Source organism: Python bivittatus, unplaced genomic scaffold, assembly GCF_059951505.1.
Source record: "Python bivittatus isolate LINGU-HERP-01145 unplaced genomic scaffold, Pbiv_v1 ctg000020_np1212, whole genome shotgun sequence".
Taxonomy (NCBI): Eukaryota; Metazoa; Chordata; class Lepidosauria; order Squamata; family Pythonidae; genus Python; species Python bivittatus.
The window spans coordinates 74,587,530-74,614,442 of record NW_028277030.1 but is presented as its reverse complement, the minus strand read 5'-3'; the positions used below and the strand labels follow the sequence as shown (position 1 = coordinate 74,614,442).

Sequence of the window (26,913 nt, the reverse complement as noted above, 5' to 3'; positions counted from 1 at the left end):
TTTCCATTTTTTATCTCTTCTCTCCATAGGGTGGACCAGAAGGTTATTAGCTGTCTTTATTGGGCTGAAATCATGACTTTACCTTATTCTCTGTTTTACTGAGAGAATTTCTGCAGACTCCATATTTAAGAACAAGATTTTCTTTAAAAATGTATTTCCTTTTTCAAAGTAAAAAGGGAATTCAATACAAGGGAAGAAAACTGGAGGAAGCTGGAAATGCCTATTCAACCTCTAAGCATTGCCCACCACTAGTAAAAGGGCACTGCTTGTAGCCAGTAGAAAATAATTATGTTAGCCAAAAAGATATTTAGAAACAGAATTCAATCTAGAGGAAACTTTCTTATCAGACTCTACATCCAGCTGTTAGCAGGTTTAAATTGGCAAGACAATTTATTCACTGAAAATGCCTTCCCATTTTTCTCTTTACCTTCAGTTTTTCTTTCATGCCTGAAGTCTCTCTCATCTTCTTGTATTCTTTGATCTCTATGGCCTGAATGGCAGCTTTTGATTTCAAAATTTCATTCAACAACTCAGCAATTTCAACATCAAGCCTAATGTAAGAAGCAGAATAATGTTCGAAATGATTTCTCCTCCCATTCAAAACTCAAAGATGTTAAATAATACTTTAATCATCTTTCCCCTCCCCAACCTTCCAGTTAAACCATTAGCTTTTGTCTAAAGTGTATTCTTCCATTTATTAAAAGTCACAGGCTCACTAACATACAAAGTTCCATAGTAACCTATCTCAGAAGCTTCAAGGAACCTTAGTGAAGTCTTTACTAGGCAGGAGAAAAACATTTTGCCTTGAAGAAAATAGTTACACTCTCACTTTGATTCTCCACTCTTCTGTTCCTCACCCTAAAAGTAGCTTCCTCAACTTGCTGCCTCCTTCAAATAGACAGGCCTGAGATTCCGATAAGTTCCAACCATTATAATGGGAGGAAAGGGAGGGAGAGACACCATATTCAAACAGGCTGATCCAGATATTGGCAGGCCAAGAGAGGGCAAGTACAGAAACTATTGTAAGTTTCTCTTATTTTCCTGAAAAATGGTGGCAAGGAGATACTTACAGCTGTTATTGCACTAGCCCTCATCCTCATGGCCAAAGAAGGTGGCTGCACTTCAAAATTGGGGGGAACCACACTCAGAGAAGCAATGAGAAAGAGGACATCCATTAAAGGCTTGAAACAGCCTGTCCGGTGCTCCCTCCCCACTGCCAATCCTATTGTGACTAACTGCTTTCAACACATGCATCTGGAGAATAACCTGAGGTACACACTGAGCTAAGCCTTGGTTTTCTTAACCCTGATTAGCTGAATTAACTGAGTTAACTCACCACACTAAGCCATAAGTCCTAGTTTACAAACCACAAGGAGTGGCTTCATATAACACACTAGGCAAAAAGAAGTGTATCACACAGCGGCCACACACAGTGTGTGAACCCAGTGAATACAGAAATGGAGCAGCCTATGAGGGGAAGTATGAAATAAATGGCTTTGCAAGCATAGAAAATACATTTTGATAGTGATGTTGCCCTATGCTGAGTGAGAAAAGAATGATGTTACCGGCCTGAGAAGGTGTCTTACTTTTTTCTCATTTCAGGATCCAGGCCAGCTTGCCGCCTCCTTGGTAGAGGCGGAGGAGACTGTTCTGTTTGGAAATCCTGGGCTGTTCTTTGTTCTTTGACCAGGGTTGTTTCAGGGAAGACAGTCTGAGAAATCTGGGGCATCCCAACTTTTGCAACTGCCTCAGTAACCTAAAAGGACAATGCAGACAGGGATCAGCCTTGATCAAGTGAAGCAGTAAAAAAATTCAAGGAATGAATGACAACTTTAAATTGCAAATGCAATTAACGGAAGCACAACATTCATATCTTAATGAAGCCCGCTTGAAAACCATAATAAGAAGGTAGTAGTTCTATGATACCTGATTAGAGTAATCCTCAAGCTTCTGAACTAAGTTGTCCCATCTCTGTGTTAGTTCTTCAAGATTACTGTCAATTTTTTTTAATGCCTTCTTGTTGTTTAGGAGCTGTGCCAAATCCTGGGCCATCTCGTTCAGCTGCTCTAACATCTGGCGCTTCTTTCCCATGTCTTCTTTCAGACTCTGACAGTGAAACAACAATAGCTATGCCATTCTAGACAAATGTCTTTTGCTCAGATTTCCCACAGGGAGACTTATTTTCTTAGAAAATAGGGAAATACTGTAAATCTAAAACATGTTACTAAAGAGTAGGAATCATGGACAAAAAAAGATGAGTTTCCAGAACATTCATAACAATTCTACTGGAGACTGTTTATTTTGAATACTTGCTAGAACAGCCTCCCTCAACCTGTTTTCCAAATGGGCTGTACTCCCTAAACCCCAATCAACATGCTGAGAATAGGGTAACTGAAGCCCAATACAGATAGTCCTCACTTACTGACTGCAATTGGGACTGGCAACTCTGTCACTAAGCAACGCAGTTGTAAAATGAAATGTGACCACACCCAACTTTTGACATCAGTTTTGGCTGCAGTCATTAAGCAAATCACCATGGTCATTAAGCACATCATGTGACCACAACTTGTGACTTCCTGCCAGCTTCCCCGTTGACTTTGCTTGTCAGAAGCCAGCTGTGAAGGTTGCAAATGGAAATCACATGACCGCGGGACACTGCGACCATCATAAATGCACACGGGTTGCCAAACACCCAAATCGCAGTCACATGACCATGGGGATGCTGCAACGGCCACAAGTTCGAGGTCTGATCATCTCTTTTTTCAGGGCCATCGTAACTTTGAACGGTTGCTGAACGAGGCAGTCAATAAGTAAGGACTACCTGTATATCTGGAGAATAGCAGGTTGGGAACGATAAGGCTGAAATGTTATTTTCAGTGATAACAGAAGTAATATGTTCCAAGCTGCTATCACAATTTAGAGGTTTCACTACATTCCAGGAACCTTGGAAATACAGTATTGGTAGAATTTCCCACATAAGAGAGAGCCAGTTTGGTCTAGTGGTTAAGGCACCAGGCTAGAAAGCACGAGACTGTGAGTTCTAGTTCTGGCTTAGGCATGAAAGCCAGCTGGGTGACTTTGGGCCAGTCGCTCTCTCTCAGCCCAACTCACCTCACAGTGTTGTTGTTGTGGGGAAAATAGGAGAAGGAAGGAGTATTAGATATGTTTGCCGCCTTGAGTTATTATTTTTATAATATAACAACAACACCACCACCACCATCAAACAACATCATCTGCCTATCCCAGGTCCTTGGGAAGGACCCGATAAGTGGATAAAAATGTCAAATACAGTCTAAACATCCAGCTGACTGTGCGACCAGCCATAATAATACGGAAGGCAGGATAAAAAAAATCTAGAGAGAGAGAGAGAGGGAGAGGGAGAGGGGGAGGGAGAGGGAGAGGGGGAGGGGGGAGAGAGAGAGAGAGAGAGAGGCCTTGCCATTTAAAACACTATGGGTAATATCACTAGAGGCATTCCTTGAGTGAAAACCGAAATTGCTTCAGAGCATGGGAAAGTTCTTCATCACAAGCTATGCCTGCAATAGACATGATCTATGCCTTACTTTTCTATCATATATATATATATTGGAATAACTGTCAGTTTCCCAAGGAATTGATTGCTATCATTCACCTAGCCCTTTCCATTTTCTTTTCAAAAAGGAAGTATAAAATCAAAATAATTGCATCTTGACCTATTCCAATCATCCTTGCTTTAAGTATGTATCATTTTCACTCTACCTAAGATGTCACACTTTTTGAGAGTTACTTATCCCTCTCAGATAATTTAATGCACTGTAAAAACTATACTGCATCCTTTAGCTCAGGGTAAAACCCATATCTTTAGAAAGTAATTTTGGAAATTTGCTGGACTGTGAAATTTGTACTAGGATAGGACAGTGATGATCCCCCAGCAATGCAGAGGGCAAATTGGCCACGGGACAAAGACACAGCCTGAGAAAGCCTTATCTAGGGTGCAAAGCCAGTAATACTCACGGCCATCTTTCGAACATTTGCACCAAGCTCTGTTTGATCTTTGAAGTTGCATGTTTGTATTCTGCTTAAAGCCTCTTCTTTTTCAACCAACCAGGCTTTCAACATGCACTGATGAAAAAAGTACACCACAAACATACTTACTCAAATCCCCTACGTTTTATACAGCACCACCACTGCATCATACACAAACAACACCCCAGGATCATAACAATAATCAGACTGCCTTGTAAGCTACAATCACACAAAGTTATGGGTTGTTTTCCATTTTCAACATAAATGGATGTTATGCTACATGCAGCAGCCACGATTGGGTAGGAATGTCTTACAGGTCAATTGCTAGATATTCATGAGATAATAATAGCATCAAATCCAAGCAAAACAAAAATTGTGACAGATATCATTCAGAGAAACCAAAATGAACCCCCCAAATATTAACCCTGTGAATTCTGCTCTGTTTATTCCCACCCAACAGAAAAAGGGGGTCAGTGTTAAACTTCAGTAAATCTTAATTTCCATGGGTGAGATTGAGTAAGTCATAATTTCCCTTAGCTGCTTTGCCACTTTGAAGACATACAGGACAAAAATGTACATGGGAGGAAAAGGAAAACGGGTAAGATTATAAAAATAAACATAAGAGGGATAATCAGAGGTAAGAAGCAGATTTATTGTACATCTCAAGACCACACCTTTTATTTTCTATAAACCTATATAAGCAAATGTTTTCTTCCCCCATACATCAGAAAATAATACACTGCTTTTTTGAACCAAGTTATGGCAAGGATCAGTCTGTTTTCCAGCCTAGTGCTGGTTGGCCCAGCCTTTCCAAACACTATTTTTTAAAATTATTAACCCTAAACTTAACCCTAAACTTATCTATAGTCATTCAATTAGTTCTGTTTGATCTTCACATTATTTATAGCAGGAGAGACAGGATATGAAACTATCTTCTACTGTAGTAACATTATTCACACCGTTCTGCTATAAAGGATAATGTTCAGGTACTTCCCGTTTAATTCAGTTCTTCTGTGGTCATCATTTTTGGTAGCTGGATATGATTTATACCCAACATATAGATTCATATAGACAGCTAAGCTGCTACTTTTTCTCATCTAACATGTGGAGGTAGCCAGTCACTGACAGTAAACAAAACAAACAGCTTTAGACACTATAAATTTTACTCAATCATAAATACCATTATTTGATGCAATTTTCTGAAATAGAAACTATGTTTTTATCAAGTTGGCCAAACCATCCCCCATGGTGATCATTTTATGCATTTCAGTACTGTTCAGTTCAGGTGTTTGGATTAGGAACAGGGAAAACCAGATTGAAACCCACCCTACGCAATGGAAGTTCACTTCGGGCCACTCACTCTTACTCCAAGTACCACACAAGGTGGTAGTTAAAATGGGGAAAAAATGGAGGAGAGATTGATATGTACAGCTCCTGGAGAAGAGGCAGGATAGAATTCTAATTAATAAATAATAAATAAGGGCACTAATAATAAAATGGTAGGGTTTTGAAAAAAAAACATGTTGATGGGAAAATATATAATTTCTTAAAACGTCCTTACATTTAAATGTTCTTGAAAACTGGCAGAACTGTTTAACCCCCATTTGTTCTAATGAGTCTCAACAATGCTATTCTTTTTTTAAAAAAGAATATATCTCAAAAGTGAACTAGGGCCTCAAAAACCACTTAAAGTTTTTAGAGGACAAAAATAGGCTTCCTATCATCCTATAGAGTTAACAGTTTATCTCTGACCTAATAGATTCATTTTGTCTGGTTCAGATGAAAACTACAGCTTACTTTTACACCTGAATAAGGGCATAGCTTCAGGAGATATAAAAGAAAATCAATCCCTTTTCGAGATTTTTTAATGTACAGTATCTAAAGCTAAAAGTTAATAGAGGTAGTCCTTGTTTGACGACCCTCGTTCAGTGACTGTTCAAATTTATGACAGCGCTGAACGAATAGTATTTACAATTGGTACTCAAAGTTCTGGCAGTCCCAGTGCCCCCGTGGTCATGTGATCGCAATCTGGGCGCCTGGCAACCCGAAGTCACGTGATCACCATTTGCAACCTTCCCTGCTGGCTTCCCACAAGCAAAGTCAATGGGAAGCCAGCAGGAAAGGTCACAAGTCACTCCAGTAAGTTGCTCACACCCTCCAGCAGCACCAGCACCAGCCAGCAGCACCAGCACCAGCCCCACTGTGTTCGTGCCATGCCTTACCTGCCAGCTGGCCTGCTTACAAGCCATCTGGACCTTGCTTACCGACCTGTGATCCTTGCTTACCGACGGCAATGGGGATTGCCGTCGCTAACCAAAGCAGTCACATGACATTGCGCTTCACAACCACATCACTTAGCAATGGAAAATTCAGTCCCAATTACCTTCGCTAATCAAGGACTACCTGTAACCATAATTTCTCTTTTAAGGAAACGCTACACTAAGTACGGAGCCAAATTTGACCAGGAAAAATGGAAAAGCTAAAGCAAATGTATCATTGTAAAAAATCATTAGAAATTGGCCTTAAATAACTGCCAAAAATTTTACCAGGTAACAGCCAACCATTTTGAATATTTTATTTATTTATTTGTTTATTTATTCATTCATTCATGTGTCACATTTATATAGCCGCTCATCTCGCACAAAGTGACTCTGGGTGGCATACAACAATTAAATAAATTAACAAGTGAATAAAACAAGCATTATAAAAAAATTAAGTTATTATTAAAATAAAAACATTATCACAAATTTTTAAAAATTTAGATTTTAAACTATACAAACCCCACAGAGAGAGCAGAATACCAATTACAGTGGAGCCATCTAAGAATGTCTCCAGTTCCCAAAGACCTCCAGGCCTGATGACACAACCAGGTCTTGAGGGACAGCGACATCAGGGAAGGGGTGAGCCTCACTTCAGGAGGGAGAATGTTCCACAAGGAATGAGCCACAACAGAAAAGGCCCGCCTCTTGGGACCCACCAAACGCAAGTCCCTGGCCAATGGAACACATAGTATACCTTCCCTGGTGATCAGGGTGAGACGGTCCCTCAGATAACCTGGCCCAGTGCCATGAAAGGCTTTAAAGGTCAAAAACAGCACCTTGAATTGGACCCAGAAGCAAACCAGCAGCCAATGCAACTCACGAAGCACAGGTGTAATATGTTCTCTTCTAGAAGCACAAATAACTGCCTGCGCTGCCACATTCTGCACCAGTTGAAGCTTCCAGATACTTTTCAAGGGCAGCCCCATGTAGAGTGCATTACAGTAGTCCAATCTGGAGGTGACTAGGGCATGAGTGACTGTGAGCAGAGCCTCCCAATCCATGGAAGGGCACAACTGGCGCATAACAAGGAGTTGTGCAAAGGCCCTCCTCTTCAAGCAGGAGTCACGAGTCTAGGAGGACCCCCAAATTGCACACCAGATCTGTCTGGAGCAGTGCCACCCCATCTAGCACTAAAGATGGTATAGTTCCAGAACCAGCAGGACCCTAGACCCAAAGCCACTCAGTCTTTCCAGGGTTCAGTTGAAGCCTGTTGTTCCCCATCCAGACCCTCACAGCCTCCAGACACCGGGATAAGGCATCCACAGCATCGTTTAATTTACCAGGGGTAGAGATGTATAGTTGGGTATCATCAGCATATCACCCAGAAGTCTCATGCAGATACCCTCATGTAGATACTAAATAGGAGAGGAGAGAGCACCAAACCCTGCGGCACCCCACACAGTAGGGGCCGAGGGTGGGACCTCTCCCCCCCAATCATCACTGACTAGAGTTGACCCTGGAGAAAGGAAGCAAACCAGCACAGCACTATGCCACCCACCCCTAGTCCCCTGAGCTGATCCAGAAGGATACCATGGTCAGTGATATCAAAAGCCGCTGAGAGGTCAAGAAAGGCAAAGATAGATACACAATCTCCATTCAGCTCATGCCAGAGATCATCCAGAAGTCCAACCAATGCAGTTTCTGTCCCATACCCAAGTCTGAATCCAGACTGAAAGGGATCCAGCTAATCCACTTCATCCAAGGCCCTCTGAAGCTGTTGTGCAACCACCTTCTCAACCACCTTACCCAAAAAAGGGAGGTTAGATACTGGATGAAAGTTGTCCAATATGGTGGGATCTAGCAACGGTTTCTTGAGGAGAGGGCGCACCAGAGCCTCTTTAAGAGGCAACAGAACCCCTTCCCTCAAAGAAGAATTAACCACCACTAATGGGTCCAGCCTCCCTGAAGTGGTTAGTGGCACTAGAGAATCCCATGGAAATCAGGGCGTGATCTGACCATGACAAGGGAGACACCAAAAGCTCCCCCAATTTCAGATTATGTAGCTACTGCTCTGACAGGAACACTGAATCCAGATGTGACCACTGTCCCATGTTAGGCTCTGGATGACCTGGGATAGGCCCATGGCCATCATAGTAGCCATGAAGTCCTGAACCACCTCAGATCCCACTCCAAGAGAAGGCAGATTGAAGTCCCCCAGAACCATAGGTCTGGGGAACTCCACTGCCAACCCTGAGGTGGAGTCAAGGAGCTCAGCAAGGAGGCTGCTATACAGCAAGGAGGCTGGTAGAACAGCAACAGTTCCAACTGATCCCTAGAGCTCAACCTAAGGAACAGAGTCTCACATCCGGGGACCTGTGGGACAGCATTCCTGAAAGCCATAAGAGATTCCCGGATGACAATCACCACACCCCTACCCCTGCTCCAGAGTCTCGGCTCATGCCACACCCAACCCCCCCCCCCCTTCCAGTTAAGATGGCAGAGAGAGAGGAAGCTGCTGTTGGGCTGTCCGGAATGTTGTTGCTTGCTGTTTGTGCTTTGAGGATGCTGTTGAGGGTGTTTGGTTCTATCTGGGCTGGAGAGAGGCAGCACGAATCGGACAAGTAGAGCTGGAGAGGAACGGAATGAAGCAGAGCAGAGGACAGCCGTGCCTGTCGGTTGCCACACTTGCCGCTTTATGGCATTTTGCAGCATTTTGGGATGTTTGGCTGGCCATGTTTTTTGTGCTGCCCATTTGGGGCATGTCAGACTGGATGGTGGCTTCCTGGATTGGTCAGTGGCTTGTTTGAACTGGGCTGCTTGTTGAACTTTGCAACGTTTTTTAGTGGCTCTCTGAAAGACTGGGCTGCGGAGTGGGCTGGAGGACAGATGGACCACACTGGGCTGGACTTCCTTTTGGTTTGCTTTCACAGCTGATCTCATGCTTGCTCTGCTGTCAGGTTTATGGACTTAGCTGTGCCTGGTACCTGATTCAGCTGTTTGGCTGCGCGGAGATGGTCCTGCTTTGCTGCAGGCAGGCGCTGCTGGATGCTTCTGCTATTGACTATCCCTTCCTGTATTGCTTCCTTTCGTTTGTCATTGGGGTTTGGAGGTGTGGGTGGTGGTTGGGTGGGGGGGAGGTTACAATAGAATGGCAGGCTGCTGTGGACCCCTTCCCCCTGGGGAAGCCACTTGCCTTCCCCCCACCAAGTTAGCCCTGTATAGGAAGGCACTGAGGAAGGAAGAAGAAAGCAACCTGGCCCCATCTCCTGGCTGAGTCTGGATGTTAGTCCTCCTTCTGGGTGAGAGCCAGAGAGAAAATTGGTAGGGAATGATTGGAAGAGAACCCATTACTGTTGAGAGCAACGGGGTGGGCTCTTGTGATTGTTAGATTGAATGAATGTGTTGTTTTGTGTGAGTGTTGTAGTGAGTGAGGAGGCGGCGAATGAGAACCCTGTTGGCGCTGAGACCTTGTGTAGCTAAAGTACCTTGGGGTGCCTGGCTTCTCCTCCCAGGTATGTTTGAGGAGGACGCTAGGAGGTTCCCAGTCTTGGTGGGCCCGGGGATGGGGATGGGAGCGGGGTGGAGGTGAGTCATAATATAAGGGTGATGACAGGCACGGGGAGATATGGTGGGAGACAGGCAGCGGGCCATTCCAGGGTATTCCCCGGTACCCTGTCAGCGGACCTTCAGTGGCCCTGGCCTCAGGCTGCTGCTACTGAACACCAGGTAGGTCTGCAATAAGGCTTCCCTCGTTCATGATTTAATCATTGATGAGAGGGCTGACCTGACATGCAGTACCGAAATCTGGCTGGGTCCAGAAGGGGGGGTGGCCAAGATTACCAGCAAGTTATGATTGTTCAACTATTTTTTTAATCTCTTAGTAAAAATAATTGTTCTGAAAAAATTTCCATAACCCTCTCAGTATGTTAAAATGGCCCAAGATATAAATTTTTTAAAATAAATGCTTAACCTGATCTTCCAACAATTCTTGCCACAAGATATTAATCTCTTGTAATTTGAGCCATCGTTCCTCAGTCCAACGGCAAACCGCTGTCCAGCGCTCACCAAGTCTCTGGAAATAACAAAAAAAAAAGTCTGACTTTACATATTCTTCTTTGAAAGCAGACAAAAAATCCAAATTAATAGAATTATAACTATTTAAAATTTTGTATTATTTTTGATACCAAAATACTAACTTTGGAAGGGGCCCCTCAATTAAGATCAGATCTAAGGAATAACTTCTTAGTATTCAACTGGGCTAAAATGTTTGAAAGATTCTAATAATCAGCCTAAGCTACTGGACAGAATCTAGATTTATGGACATTTATTTAATTTCAACAGGATTTAAATACAGTAAAACTGAGCTGTGCAACTTTGAAGGATTTCTGAAGGTTATTCAGCACACACCTGTCAGCATCTCCCTAAACCAACTTTGCTTTTTCCCATATCACACTGCATATACAATCCTGCAAAAAGATAGAGTTTCCTGAAATAATTGCTAACAGGTGCTACTCAAATGTTCCTGTATGCTCCAATCATCTTTTTCCATTCTAATCTGGATACCTGCTCAGTCCTTCAGTAATTCTTCATTTTTTTGTTCAATGATGGCCAACTTCTGGAAACTTTGCAACCATATTTGATACATATCCATCACATCATTCCCTTTCAAGGTAAACTACATATAATTTGACTGCCACTCTAAACATCACTCAACATACATGCATTCCTAAGATATTTTTGAATTGTCACAAGTAAATATTCTGCTTATACTTAAAAAATGAACATCTAAGCATCTTGAACAAGTAGAATTTATAACAATGCTGAATAGTTCATGCTGTGCAATTCACAGATGTATTATTATGTATCAGAATTAAGATCTGACAGAAAACTCGCCACAGTTAAAATCTGAACTATATTTTTTTCTAAAACACATAAGTTTTTACTGCTGTGGACTGTTTTTGGAATTATGAAAATACAAGTTCTATTTAACCAGGCTTGCATGATTCCACATCTGCATAAGAAGGCCTGTATTTCTTCAAGAATTAATATTTATTGATTGATTGATTTGATTTGATTTATATAGCCATCCATCTCACATATGTGTCTCTGTGCAGCTTACAATAAAATAGATAAAAAACAAATAAAATACATAATATAAAATAAAACACACAGCCAAGCATCGCAAAATAGCCTTTGACAAAGCCAAGAGATGGGCTGTATCACACTTCTAGGGCCCCAGGCCCGAGCACAAAACCATGTTTTTAGGGCCTTGCGAGAGCCCAGCAAGGTCAGGGCTAACCTAATCTCAGGTAGAATGATGTTCCACAGGGCAGCCACCTTGGCAGAAAAGTGCCTCCTCCTGGGCTCCACCAGCCAACACTCCTTAGCCAGCATCACCCAGAGCATGCCCCTCCTGCTGGACCAGGTGGGATGGGCAGAAACAATTGGGGAGAGTACAAACAATCAACATAATGGACCCCATAACTGCTGCAACCTATTCATCTACTGTGAATACCTACTGAGGTTTGTAACACTAAGATGACAAGCAAAGGTTGGTCCAGGGGGATCCAGGTTCAAATCTATCCTCAGTCATGAAAATTCACTGGGTGGTTTCAGGCTAGTCACTCTCAACCCAAGTGGGTTGCTATTGTGAGGATAAAAATGAAGACAGATCTCCAGGTAAGCCGCTCTCAGCTCCTGGGAAAGGCAGGAAATAAATCTAACAAATAGATACATAAAACATGTTCAAAAGCATTCACCTACATCAGTGTTTCTCAACCTTGGCAACTTGAAGTCCACACATCTTCAAGTTGTCAAGGTTGAGAAACACTGGCCTACATGAATCCATTCAAAACGACTAGTATGGGATAGCACAAAATTATAACATTCACTCACTTGCAACTGATCCTCCAAGAGAGCTGTAGCACTCTCACCACTATTTTCATCAACAATGACCACCATGTGAGTCAACGAATTGACTTTAACCTGCTCTGCTTCAATATCTTTCTGGAGCCCCTGAAAGAATTGATTCCAGTGTTACAAAGATTAGATGCAGTGAAAGTTCAGAGACCAGAATGGAGAGCCACATTTTCTTAGTGTCAACATTCAAAATGGTCAGAAAATGCAATTTCCCTTCAACAAAAGCCTTTCTGCAAGGAAAATGTATATATCATATCACATTGCAGATAAATTATATAATAATTCTGCCAACTGTATCCAAGTGATTTAATGACTATATCCATTGCTCCGTTAATCTTCAAGGAAATCAAGAAACAACATAAGCTTCCAAACAAGTAATGCTGCTGAATTTCATTAACCACAGCATGATGTCACAGCATAAAGGAATCCAGGACTTATTTTAAAACATAACTTCCTATATTAACAATCCTAATTTAGTTATGACCAAGAAATTCCTGCAACCAAGGGTTTTTTCCCCTATCACGTGTGTAACAGAAAGGGGTAAAATACTTTATGTTCATCCATCTGTTGTTGAAAGGACTCCAAGTCTTCAACTAAGCACTGAGATTCCATCTTTCGAATGCGTTCTTCTGTAACAGTCAACCAGTCAGACAGCTGCTGCAACTGTTTCTTTTGTAGCTCCATCAGTGCATCATGGAGGCTGCCCAAGTCAAAAAAAGTAGTAAATCATCAAAAGTGCCCTGAATTCGCACTGTCTGACTAAGTGTAAACATAACATAAACAGGTGATTCTGTAACTCTAGCTTTCTGTGGAATGGACTAGTAAGCACGGTCCTACTGATCAAGCCTTATCAGTGACACAAACACTGTGTCATATCACAAACAAGTATATAATTAACATAAACAAATATGATCAGGATCAAATTACATATCTATGGGTGAAAGCAAATTCTATCCAAGGAACAGAATCTCTCCCAAACCTACTCCACAAGATTATTGAGGGTTCCTTCAGAGCAGATTACAAGGAGCACAGAGCTGCAGCGGAAGAGGAGAAGCTCCTGTTGTTCAAACATAATGTTCATTTTCCCAATTTCAAAGGATACTTTATGGTAAATAAATGACATGAATTCTGTAAATATCTACTTAGAGTTTTGTTGAGTTGTAACCTATCCTCTGGCATTAGGAATTATCCTAATAAAAGTTCCTTTCAGGAAAAAAAAAATTAGGATAGTTTTAAATTTACAATCAGAAATGGAAATGAATTTTCTCCCAAACAAAATGATCTAATAGTAATCTATAAAACTTTGCTTCTTTCCTGTTCTTTTCCATCCCCCATATCATGATGGTGTGGCTTAGTTTAGCTCACATGCTTTCTGCTTTGTTCTCTCCTCTATATCATGATCATGTGGCTTGGCTTATATGCTTAAACCATCTTACGTGGTACACTGCTTTTTGTTATCTCAAATTTTTGTTTGACATGCAACTTGAGACATATTTGCTAGTATATGGAAAATGTTAGATCCAGACCAGAAGCTCAATAATGTTTTGGTCTGGTATACTACAGTTCTGTGCTATCAACATACAATGATTGCTAAGTAAAGTTTTAGCATAATTGACCCTGACATCAGACTTCAGCTTAACAGATTCATGGTTGAGGTTTACCATGAGTTTTAGTTGATGGAATTATCGGCAGGAGGGATGGCTGACTGATAAGATAGTCCCTTGTTTATTTTTATGAGCATCTGGTTCTACTTTTAATGTTAATAAAGTACTTAATTTAGGAACCAAAATAAGTTTTAAGACCACACTAATGTATATACTGACCAAGAAACTGAAACACATTTTCAAACAGATCCTACTCATTACTTACTTTCCTCTTTACAAAGGTGATTTAGATGCCCCCCCCAAAAAATCAACATTAAAAAAAAAAAGTTTTGCCTTCAACACTGGGAACGGAGCTTAGCATATTACATCACAACTAGAAAACTAAACCATGTGTGTAAAGCATGTGTAAAGCGTGCCACTCACCGGGACTGTCGGTCCATACTTTCCACTCTAAGATCCTCCCATCTAGAATTCAACAAGTTCATTTGTTCCTGGATTTCATTTTCTTCTTCTTCTGAAAGATTGCCCTGCGCCATCAACTGATTACCAGCCTGAAGCACACTACCCACACTGCTCTGATGTGCTGTCAGCTCCATCATAAAAGCCTAGAAAAAGTTCAGATTAATGTGATCTAGAACAAACATTAGTTCAAACATTGCACTGATTGCCTGACATTTGCAAGCATAAATGTACTTTGCAACATTAAAGAATAAGCTGCAATTCTCAAAGATGCATAGCACACAGTAACAGCATCCAGGCAGAGAATGGGAGATCTCATCCAGATTGATATTATGGCATGGACATAAGTAGCTTTAAACAACTGGCTCCACTATGGTCCTAGTTCAAATTAGCTCCCTTTCATTTTGGAGGTGGGGACAAGCCTGATTCAGTCTAAGACCATGGTGGGTAGATAAATACAAAGCTCTCATTCCTCAATCAGATCTACTGCTCTTACTTAGTAAAGAGCAAGCAAGTACAGTACATGAGGATTGATTGTACAATTACTGTCATATTCTTATGGCTAGCTGCTATTAAAAAGTAAAAAAGTAAGTAGTCTCATTACATGAAGCAACTCTAGAGTGCCTCCTTGAATCCTTTGTTGTTTGGAAACTACAGTCAAGTCTAAGCAGAGGGCTGGATGCAATTTAAGATGAACAATTACAAAAAGGAAAATTTAATCCGTAAGATCCCTAAGCTTCTGTGTAGCATTTTCTGGATGAAGAGACAAATCTAGATTTCTGAGGCCTAAATTAGAATCCAACTCATCATTAATGGAACAGAAAGACCATCAAGTGGAAACTATATTAGCCAGCCTCTTAGAGTGGGCATTCTTCAGAGACCACCCATTTTTAACAATGAATGAACAAGGGCTAAAATTTCCAAAGAAATAAATGGAATATTTAAAAAAAGATCTTCAAATCACAGTAACAACTGTAATATATATCATACCAAGGCTAAAAATAAACACCTAACTTCTAATAAATATACCACAACAATGTGTCGCTTTAGAGGGTACTGCTTTTCAACTAAAATACTAGAACACAAGCAAGCATCTCCTTGTACACTTCCATAAAATTGATTCTTAATGTAATTCAGCTTCTAGTGCATATTAAGGCTGCAAATAGATTTATAGGTATATGCACAACATAGTTCCTTATTCAGTGGTTTGCAATCTTAAAACTATAACAGCAATATATATAAATACAAATCAAGACAATACATATAGTCAATTCCATTGTAATTTAAAGTATCTTGAATAAATCTGCATGAATTTTAACATGAATAAAAGTACAGTTCTGAAGGGAACCTCTCTTTTTATAACAACAACAATAATGCAGAACTTATTCCAGTCAGCCTCATCTCCTATATTAGAATGAGTAAAAAACAGGACTTGGGGAACCTTAAAGATTAACAAATATATTATCATGAAAGGTTTCCCTGCTCTCAGTCTACATTATCTATTCACTGTATTAAATCCACAGAAGCTTATGTGATAACAAATTTCTTAATGTTTAAGTGGCCAAGACCATTGCTTTTTCCATCTCTACACTTGTATGCCCTTGTAAACATTACAAAATATCAAGGGTCGGTAAGTTTCAAATAAGCCAATGAGATATTGCTGACTTAATAAAAAATCTTGCACATCTAGTTCCCCATCACCCTCAGCCACCTACTTCATGTGTAGTAAACTGTTCCTTGACTTCCTCAACATCATCAGATATGTCTTCCTGTTCTAGGAACGTATCTTCCGCAGAGAGCAGCCATGTGAGAACTTCTTCCAGAGCTACCTGGTAACTGTCCAAATCCATTTCCACTTCAGCCAAGGTACTGGGTGCTTCTGCTTTTAGACCTGCATAATCATCTTCAGATGTTGCGCTCTACAAAGCAGAAAAATCAAACTGAAGGCCTCTCTTCACAAAAGTATCTTCCAACACAGATGTTCCTCCATATAGGAGCAACTTACTGCAAGCAACAGTATATAAATACAAAAGGAGTTTGACAATAGATTAAAGCATCATGCTGTATGTATCTACTTGAAAACAGACAAGCGTTTGTAATAGCATGCTGTTGTGGGACCATGGTACAAGCAGTAACCACATATAAAACAGCTTGTTGGGGGATTAAAAAGAATCTCAGAAGTTCAGCACAATTAATTAGAGACCATATAGATGGGTGCTATTGGTGTGACTGTTGTTGCCCTTTGCTGACATTATATGTATATTTATTGTTACTATTTCTGGTTGGGTTTTGTTGTTTTTGTTTTGGGGTTTGTTTTTTTTTTGAGCTCTTAACCTTGTTAGCTGCCCAAAGTCTCTAAAGTTGCAAGATGGATGGCCATAAAAATCAAAATAAACAAACAAACGAAGAAGCCCCATGTTAATTCATGCATCTCATGTTCATATGCCTTATAATTTCCAAATCACAAACCACAAACTTCTGTATCTGAATTCTGTACATTTCCCAAGAGGAAGGTATACATTCTAAGTTTAGCACAAAAAATGATGCTTTCTATTTCTGAGAGTTTGCAATCTTCAGGACTGGCTAGGGAGCAAAGTTGTTTCTGGAACATCATTCACATTTTCAGGGTTCTAGCCATTATTGTTCATATACTTCTTTCATATAAATGCTTAGATACTTCTTACATGATTACAGAATATACTATGCACTTACACTGTAAAAAACTAATTCAAGAAATAAGCCTTCAACTGTAAAGTGAGTTTGCTAGGGTCAGTCTTAAAATTGTTTATGATATTGAACAGTATACAATATTCAGGTAAAAGTAAGATATGTGGAGCAAAATACTAGAAAAATACATTATACTCCATTTCCAATTGGAAAGGTTACTTACGGTGGCATCTGCCATACATAAAGTGAAGTTACTAGCAAAGTCAAGGAGAACCTCAACTTCTGCTGAAGTAACAGCCAGTGGAGTAAATTTATTTGACATATCACGCTCTAATTTTTTAAAAGGAACAGAATAATTGGTAAAAGGGGATTCATATGGAGTCACTGGAAAAAGGAAAAAGATACACATAGATATAAAAAGGTAATAAAAACATATCTTTGGATCGATCATTTCCTATTTATACTAAGAAGCTATTTTTAAATGTTCATGGGGACAGAAGGGGGAACTGCCCACACAAATCAATGAAGAAATCCTCAATTTTAAAATATAACCTTGTCTGTACAAATGTCAAAGCAAATGCAGCTCAGTGTTGCAAAACTGCAGGGGAGAAAGGGGAGAAAGACTATTTAAGAGTCGCTCGTGACAGCAACGTTCTGTGTAGCTCACACTGGAAATTGATATCATAGCTCAATATGTTTTATAAGTACTACACTATGTAGAGACTATCTGTAAAAAAATATCCTGTCTATTTCAAGTATGAATGTCTTTCATAAGTCAAGTTTCCGGATGCCTAAGTGTGGTATGTAACAGCAAACCTGTTACAAGCTAAGATCTCTGACAGGTGCCTGGCAAAATCTCTTCGGATATTTCAAACACTTTAAACAGTATGTACACTGAACGCTCTGCAACCAGTCTAATAAGAGGCAAGATGTTAACATGTGGTAACAGAAGCCTTGTTTATAATTTGTTGGACATTAGGAAAACAATTAAATGATAAATGTACTTCCAAGAATGTCATTAATTTGTGCTCATTATTTACAAAATACCCAGCATCACTATTGTATTGTGATTAAATAGGTCCCGTTTGCCCACTTGCAATTTAAAAGTTAATGCTTTAAAAATAATGGAATTGTTTAGACCCCCAAAGCTCTTTGAACTATATTATAAATCTGAATCATTTCATCCTTCGTTTACTCCTTAATAATTATGAAATCAAACAGCCTTGGGCATTTCATTCTCCCTTGCCTTTTCAAATTTTTAGTAAATAAAGTACTATGTAAAGTATATGCTTAAATTACAGAACTGCAAGAGTCTGATTAACTCCTATTTAAATGAATTGGAACATCAAATGAGAAAATGCCCAAGCTAATTGGCTTAATTTCTAACCCTAGCAAATTCTCAAAACAAAGTAGAAAAAAAAATAACTCAGCATTTTGTGTGCATCAACAATTTATTGTGTATAATTTCCAGAGTACTTATTTTTTAAGAAAAGATATTTGTGTACAGCAAAACACTGCAGTAATATGCCAGAAGAGAATCTTCACCATACAGGGTTTCTTATCTGCAATAAAAAGATATGGGTATCTTGGACTCCCTTACTATTTATTATAAACTCAACATTTCACTGAGATACACAGGCAAATAGGCAATGTTACCAGCTTTTTACTGAGGAGGGAAGGTTCAAGCAGTTGACCATGTAGTATGCACTAAGCCAGTGTTTCTCAACAACTTTAAGATGAGAGGACTTCAACTCCAGCGTGCTGGCTGGGGACTTCTGGGAGTTGAAGACCACACCTCTTAAATTTGCTGAGGTTGAAAAACACTGCACTAAGCCAATCCAAAGATTTAACACCTTTTATTTCTATATCTGTTTGTAGGAAACAATCGTAAAATCACTTCACAAAAGTTTGGGGACTTGTCATCTAATTTCAGCAGCGCAATGCCAAAGTGGGCTCTGGAAATTGCAAAAGATGTTTGAAGGCTTACTGCAGTCCTCAGGTGGCCCATCCCTATTATATACAGGGAAGCATTCAGAGCTAGCACATTTCAATACATTCAATTATAGAAGAATATGGTTGTGGAAAATTACATGCAAAGAAAATTAAAAAGAAAGGGAGAAAAGAAGGGAAGCTAGCGAAAAGAATGGCGTAGGTAATCCAGCCACAGCCAAAAAGGAAAAGATTACAAGTAGCCACATTTCAGACACAGGACAGTGATCTGAGAGAATTAGGAGGACCATCAACTAAAAGAAAGTCACAGTAATCAAGAATGAAAATAAGAGAATGAGCTAATGCCTAATAAATCAAAATTTTAAAAATGTATCAAGAAAACTAGGGAGTGAAATAAAAAATATACTCTTAAAATTTAGACGAAAAGAATAAACAGCAACTTTATCACGATATGACAAAGTGATGCTGAAAAAGCTGAGCAGGGGGAAGAAAAAAACATTAATTTTGGGAAAACATGAATGGAACTAAGAGTAAGAATACACAGAATAAAGCTGGAGGACCTATGCCCTCATTTTGTTGGATTCCTGCCTGCAATCAGCCCTTATCTGATTGCCAGTACTGAGGAATGATAGGAGTCATAGCCCAGTACAGAGGAAGTCACTGATTCGTCATCTTTCAGAAAAAGATGAGGGCTTAACACAGAACCCTTAAAAGCTTTATACCAAGTACCTTCCCAAACATGAATGATTCTTCTGCCCTCAATACTGCACATCATGTAGCTGCTGATATCCATCCACAAACAAGAAATACCACAAAAACTGGGTGGGGGGATTGCAAAAACATGTAACACTGGGATGAAGCCACTTGGCACGATCTCATTCCCATATTGAGATAAATACTTTGTATACTTTGGGAGTTGCAGGCCAAAATATCTGCAAGACACCAGGGTGGGGAAGATCTGAAGTGAATTAATGTAGGCAGCAACACTGGTGTTCATGGAGAAACTGCAGCTAAGCCATCTTGTATAACATATTGGACTTCTAGCAAATATGAAAAGGAAATTTAAGGATGATACTACTGAGGAAACCATAGAAAGCAGTACCAAAATACTAAGAACTGAGAAATTATTATCAAACACATTACAAAATAAATGTCCAAACAATGTATAGAGAAAATGAATACTTGCAGATTTTGCCACATAAATAGCACTGAGAAACAAGTCAGAGAAGCTCTGCAAAACGAAAATTATGAAAACAAGATCATAATCTGTTTAGAAGATCTAAGAAGCAGAAGAGACAAGCATGTAATACACTTGAGAATTTTAAAATGAAAATGAAGAATTAGGGCTATGCAGCATTTAAGATTCAAAAACAAAAAGGAGCTGAAAGGGGCCCTCACACAGCACACTCCCAAAATCCTTGAAGCAACTTCCTCCCTCCCGCTGCTCCATGGCTACAGCAGTCTCAAGAAAAGATGCATTTGAGCAGCTGGCAACAGATGTTCTGTGCACATTCTGCCTGCTCCAAAGCACTTTTTTGGCTTTGAATTGAAAGCTCTGCTCAACCCTAGAAGAGATATAGGGTGAGAATAGAATAAAGGTAAAGGGTCAATGGCTGGAATATGATAAACTAGTATAGGTGACCAGGAGAAAGAAAAGAACTGGAAGACAGAGACCATGAATGTGCAATACAGAAGGGAGAACTCAGAGAGTAAGCCATTTTCAAAAAGAGAAGGGACTATCAAGAGGAAGAGAGAATATATTCTCACTACCCAACAGTGCTAAGGATGTAACTGTAGAGAAGCTCTCTGAAAGGGAATATTAATGTACCTATTAGTACAATTAATATTTTTCATACAGCATACCCAGTATACTTACTGCACTTAATATTAATGTATTCTGTATATTTTTACCCACTTTTTATATTTTTCAATGTTCAGTCATGATTGTAAAGTATTGGTAAGGTGTCCTGGAAAACTTTGTTTTCGAGCATATATTTTTAAAACTAATTAAATAAATGTCTTCTGCCAGTACTGTGAAAGAAAAATGATAGTCATCAGTATGTACCACCTGTCTATCTCCTTCTTCACATTCCTTTTTATATTTCCTTGGGAGAGTCTCTACTTCTCGAATATCTTCCAAAGTAACTTGCTGAGGAAGAACCTCAAATAAAGATGTCAAATACATGATAATGGATTTCTTATCAGGAAGCTGTACAGCAACATCTGAAAACATAGCATATAAATGAGATATTTATTTGATGGCTGTGCAAGTTTTCCAGGCTAAAGGTAATGGCAGAGCCATAAAACTATATTCATTATCTTCAAGTCCAGGTCCCCCAAATAGCTCCCCTCCCCAAATAATTCAGCAAAGGAAGTACAAAACATGAACCACCAAACTGAGAGCCATCACTTCTATATTCTCATGTTTTTTATCATCACCACTATGCTAGCAGAAGGATTTAAATCAATTTTTAAAAAACACAACATAAGTCACTGCAGGACATGAAAACTATCTATGAATGTTTAAATACCTACAGCAAGGGCAGACAAATCTTTTTCATGGCTTGGGCCACATTTCATTGATTTTTAAACTTTTTTGTCCACCAAGGACCCCAGGTAATATGGCTAGTGAAGTGGCAACATCACTATAGTTTCCAATCTGCTTTTCGGGAGTGGTTGATGTTTTAAAAGGGATTAAGGGATAAAACAGGAATGTGACTATTTTGCTTTATTTTGTAAAACAAAATGTTATTTTGTTAGTTTATATTTGATAAATTCAGAGGACTAGTCAATATGAGAAGTATTTGTCCATGCAGTCACTAGGAGTTCATTTCATCCTGATGGTACTTAACTAATTAACCACTGAAAAATAATTAAAATCCAGCAAGAATCTGTGGCTTTGCCACTGAAATCCAATTGTATGATCTGTGAGCGTTCTTGGAATTACAAAAATTTGCTGCAAAGCTATATAACCCACAGGTCAGGGGTTCCTACTTTCTTATCTAGAGCAACACTGCCCCCTTTCATCTTTGATATTCTCTGTCTCTAACAGAGAAGAACTGTATAGCAGTTATATTATCATATTTGTACCTTCAGGGTCTAGCAATTTTTCTATCCCCAAGTAATTTTTAGCGGTGCTGAAGGCATGTTCTAATCTTTCGAGTGGAGCCATTTTGATGACTTTATCCCAGCTGAAGAGCTCAGGTCTAAAAAATTAGAAGAAAAATAAGTGAATAAAAAAACAAGAAAGCATACATTCATTCACACTGTAAAGCAAAATACTTGTATGCATTACATATAACAATAAACCCAGCCAAATGGTTTATGCAGACATCACGTTCCACACACTTGCTGATCTTTTGTGGAAAGAGAAATAATGGGAAACTACAAAAACTAATTCCCTGGAAATGTAGGCCCCCTACTTTAATAGGAAGGCTCCTTCCATCTAAGCAGAGTTTATTGGGGGGTTTTTTTTTTCCTTTGCTCTTCATATGAAAAAACATGAACTTAAGAGACCTTTTGAGGCCAATAATATTCAATAATGCTTACGTCGTTTTTATAAACACTGAAATGATGGTCCTGAATAGCTAAACATGGGGTTGAAGCACATGTTATGTATAATGTATAATATGTCGCTGTTCCTGTTCTTATTAGAACCCATGTACTTCCTCTAATTCAAGGAAAAGGCAGAGCCAGCTGCATGCTGCATGTGAAATGTAACATGTCTCAGCCGTGGAGAGTAATTTCAATTAAAGCATGTCAGAGTGGTTCAACGGGTAGCAGCGATGCTTAGTTTATATCAGATTATATTTAGGGGGGATGAGGCCCGCGCATCCATGTATCCTCACAAACAAAACACTTAATTTTGTTGATGCAAATAGCTGATCTAGGACTTCAATTAGCACATCACTGCATTATCAGATTTTCAAGAAAATCATTAAAAAATAAAAAAAAAGTCTATTATATCCTTCCATGTACAAATAGAAAGACTTCAAGAGAAGGAAGTATTTGCACTTTATGTTTTCCATGTTGGTTTAAAAAAAACCATAGAAAACTCTGTTTATTGCCTTCTCACACAAATTAGAAACCACTCCATTAAAACATGCTCTGCTTTCTATCTACCTAACCTATACCAAGTGGCTTTAAAATAATTCCAAGAATTATTTATTGAAAATTAAGCTCAGGTTTTCTGCTCTGTAACAGAATGCCACACTGGCAGCTTTCCTTCTATCATCCCTAGAAACTGTTGTTTTGTTTTTCTGAGAAAATTGTCCAGTTTGGAGTAAAATATCCTTTCTCTCTCCAGTATGAAAATATTACAGACGCTGGCAAGCAGCCACCTACTTATGCCTGTGGATCACTGCATTGAAGGCAAGCCCATTTGTCCAGCTGGTGGTGAAGTTCAAAACATTAACTTCATTATATGACCTTGTGGACTGCCGCACCCAGCTCAACAGGATCTTTTCACTATTGGTTTGCTGTAGCTCGGACATTATATCTTTCATTACATCTTTAACCTAAAAAGAAATGCTCAAGGTCAATAAAAAAAGAATTAGAAGGACTCAGAAAACATTATTGTCCCAAACTTGGCATTCAAGCATCACTGCAAAAGGTTAGATATCAGAGACAGATAATATTAAATTATGCCCAACCATAGCAAATGAGGACTCAAAAACATCCTTCTTATCTAATTACTCCATATGTTAATTCTTCTGTTTTATACTTTAATCTAAGCTCTTTGTACCCTTAATGAGGTCTATGCATTAAGAACACCGCACTTACCCTAAAATCCTATTCTGGTTTCTCATACATCAATGCCCAGCACTAACAAATTCCTTAGCCATAGAACCACAGTGAATAGTTTTCCTGGAAACCTCTACAACAAGGAAGGTGCAGAGCTTAATCTGATGAGAAATGGTTTCTCATCATTAAAATACAGATGAATTTTTATATATCATTAGAAATGCTTAGGATGCCATCTACTGAAAAAGCAGTATAATCTGGAGGTGGGCAAATTGTTTCATACTCAAAACATCTCAAGCTTGAAGCATCCCATTCTGAGTTCAAAACAAGTTGTTTTGACCTCACTAGAAGTGTTCAGAGATGTTACACCCATACCATAAATATTTTGAGCACAGAATACTTCTGAAACAACATCAAAATGCTTCCAGTAAGATCAGAACAGGTTTGTTGAACTCAAAACAGCACGTTTCAAATTTAAAACATTTTCTTCCCCACTAATATAAACCAATCTTGAACTAAGGTATGACAAATTCTTGAAAACAGCTCAAGTTCCTTCTTTTAAAATTAATAACGCAATAATTTTCAAACCAAAATTAGAAATGCAACATGAGATTTAACAAATCAAAATTTCTGTTCTGTCCAATATACCTAAATTTTAGATAGAGACAGAGTCTCTAATGGACTCAATGGTAAACTATATAAATCTCTTTAAATGGATCCCACTCTTTAGGGTACATAGAAGGTCTGGCTCAAATGATGTTTCCAGCCCTAATTTCAGATTTACATACAAATCGATCTTCCCTGACTTCTTCCACATGTGAAGTAAAGAAGTCTAAAGCAGTTGTTTCCCATGTCATCCAAACAAAGGGACAAGCGGGCATTTCCCATGTTGTCTAAATAGAGAAAACTGATTTATTCAAATTATTAATTCAAAATTTAGCATGCAAATTCTCAACTTTAATTCAAATTTTTTGAATAAGTTCTATTTTATAAATATTACATTAAATATAAGACATAAGTTATGTTATTATTACATGACCTCACTACCCCTTGCTAGTTACCTGTAGTATCCACATGGACCATCTGTAGTTACAGACCATAAGATGTAAATCATTGTTCTGAACACAGCACACAAAGAAGATGGAGAAGAAGCACAAAAAATGGAGTTTCATACTCACTTCAAACACTAAGCCATAGGTTGGCACAGGGCTCAAAGGTCTTTATCTCTAGGTAGTAGTCAAAGAATACCCACCGATGCATTCCACTGCAAAATGATGATTCACACACAAAGGCTAATAAAAAGCATCAAATCTGCTCACCTGCCAGTGCAAAATTATGCTCCATAACAATCCAAGAGTCAGCTTGTGATTTCCATCAACAATGTCTGTCCCTCCTATGTTCACCAGATCCACCTGAAAATATTGTCAAACAACAACAACAACAAAATTCTCTTCTCAATCAAAGGCATGGAAACTTTAAAGGAACTAGTAGAAATCAGGAATGGAGAATCTGTGGCCTACCAGCTGTTATTATACTACAACTCTCAGCGGACCTTAGGTCCTCACATCCCTGGTAACAGCTATGTAACTTAATGATTTAACTGTAAGTGAATAATTCAATTTAGCCAAACTGAAGTAGCTAACTGCTATATAATATTCTAATTTTAATATACTGGCAGTATGATGGATCAATTCAAAGGAATTTATTTTCTTAAAAAAAAATTCGCCAGGAGGAGGATGAAAGCCTGCAATATAAATGCATAAAGAATGAACAGTAAGATAAGAAGAGGTAAGGAGCTCTGTAGAACTCCTGATATCTCCCTTTTTGCAGCACAAAAAAGTTCTCATGCTATCAGTGCAACCCTTCCACTACAAATATTTTCAAAGCTATTGCTGCAACCACAACATAGTTATCAGTAATAAGGAGACAAAGTTTTTATGTTTTCCCATAAAAAAGTTCCAATACTGAGTCTGTACCATAAAGCTCCTGCTGGAGCTTGACCACCTTTGGCTTCTTGCCAGCTCATTCCCAAAGCAGAGCTTTTTTCAGACGGATAATTGTATGGGATCCTGGATTTGCCTTCTACCATTTTTAACAACAAAAATAAATTTTGGAGAAAAGAAGTAATTTGTCATTTTATAAAGAAAAGACCATTTCCAGCAGCTGGACCTTCCAGCTCCAACTCTCTTTCCTCCTACATAATGATATATCATAGATCAATCTTGAGGAGCTATCAGTTCCAGAGCAAGATTCTGGAGCACGTATGGAGTAAAAGAAAAATACAGAAAACAGGAAAGAGTTTTGTGCTGTGATTGTGTTCAGTTCTGTAAATGGAGTCAAGCTAGTATCCAAGTCTATGAATAGGCAATATTTAATCGGGTGACCACTTCTTACAAGCCAATGAATCAACAACATCTCTATGAGTCTAATGCAACTGAGAACAGACTGAAGTTTATACAAACAAAATTACAATTTGGCTCAGCCACACAAAATAAATGTTCGTGTTTTCCATCTATAACCCCTTTAGGAACTCCAAGAACAAGAAATACAAGTTCACTTCTTACAGTAAATTATCTTGCCATATAGCACACTTTGCTATCTACAATGTATAACCAGCTAGGAAAATTAAAAGGAGGCATGTTAAGTTGTATAAAAATTTTAGTCCACATATCCATACTCAAACACAGAGTTTTCAAGCAATAATTCAGAAAACAACTTTACAATTATCTTTTTCTGACCAGTTTCAAAGAAATTGAACATTTTAGAAACTTACATTGTTCTGATGTAAAACCTGAAGTACTTTGTTGACATTATTCAAAGCATGAACTCTGGTAGTTCCACGTTCTTTTAGCTTGCAAAAAGAAAAAAGAAAACAATGTGCAAATAATAATAAATTTTATAATTAACTTTTCAGGAAAGGCACAGTAAAGCAAAGGTACAGATTTTGGAATACTCGTTCTAATCTAACTGAATGTATATCCTCTCCCCCCCCAGATCTCTATAAATACCCACAAAAGGGTCACATCACCCTGGGCACAGAGAGAACTGCTCCTGTCTGTGCTTCTGCACTCTGAAGATGCCAGTCACAGGTGCTGGCGAAACGTTAGGAAACAAGACTTCCAGAACACGGCCACACAGCCCGGAAGACCCACACCAGCCATTGAATGTATATCCCTTTGTTTTAACCAAGTAATAGGATTATAACACCCTGCAGTATGCATTACTTTGGCAACATAGTCAAAAAAATTGAAGAGCAATACAATACAAAATGCACTGCAGCAAACTTTAGTTCCATGCGCTCCTCT

At 39.0% G+C, this 26,913-nt stretch overlaps 1 protein-coding gene across 4 annotated transcripts in view; it reads right to left on the bottom strand.

Annotated features, from left to right (window-relative positions):
* The window catches only part of UTRN (utrophin), a 366,404-nt gene that overhangs the window by 281,088 nt on the left and 58,403 nt on the right, over nucleotides 1-26,913 (bottom strand). For all 4 annotated transcript variants that reach the window (XM_088141718.1, XM_088141704.1, XM_088141714.1 and 1 more), the window contains 14 exons: nucleotides 26,382-26,459; nucleotides 24,928-25,020; nucleotides 23,210-23,382; nucleotides 21,956-22,071; nucleotides 20,934-21,088; nucleotides 15,964-16,167; nucleotides 14,213-14,394; nucleotides 12,735-12,885; nucleotides 12,162-12,281; nucleotides 10,237-10,338; nucleotides 3,994-4,101; nucleotides 1,927-2,106; nucleotides 1,587-1,756; nucleotides 428-551 (listed from right to left, as the gene is read on the bottom strand). In XM_088141718.1, the coding sequence (XP_087997844.1) occupies nucleotides 428-551; nucleotides 1,587-1,756; nucleotides 1,927-2,106; nucleotides 3,994-4,101; nucleotides 10,237-10,338; nucleotides 12,162-12,281; nucleotides 12,735-12,885; nucleotides 14,213-14,394; nucleotides 15,964-16,167; nucleotides 20,934-21,088; nucleotides 21,956-22,071; nucleotides 23,210-23,382; nucleotides 24,928-25,020; nucleotides 26,382-26,459 (1,956 nt within the window). The remainder of the gene's footprint in view (nucleotides 1-427; nucleotides 552-1,586; nucleotides 1,757-1,926; nucleotides 2,107-3,993; nucleotides 4,102-10,236; nucleotides 10,339-12,161; nucleotides 12,282-12,734; nucleotides 12,886-14,212; nucleotides 14,395-15,963; nucleotides 16,168-20,933; nucleotides 21,089-21,955; nucleotides 22,072-23,209; nucleotides 23,383-24,927; nucleotides 25,021-26,381; nucleotides 26,460-26,913) is intronic.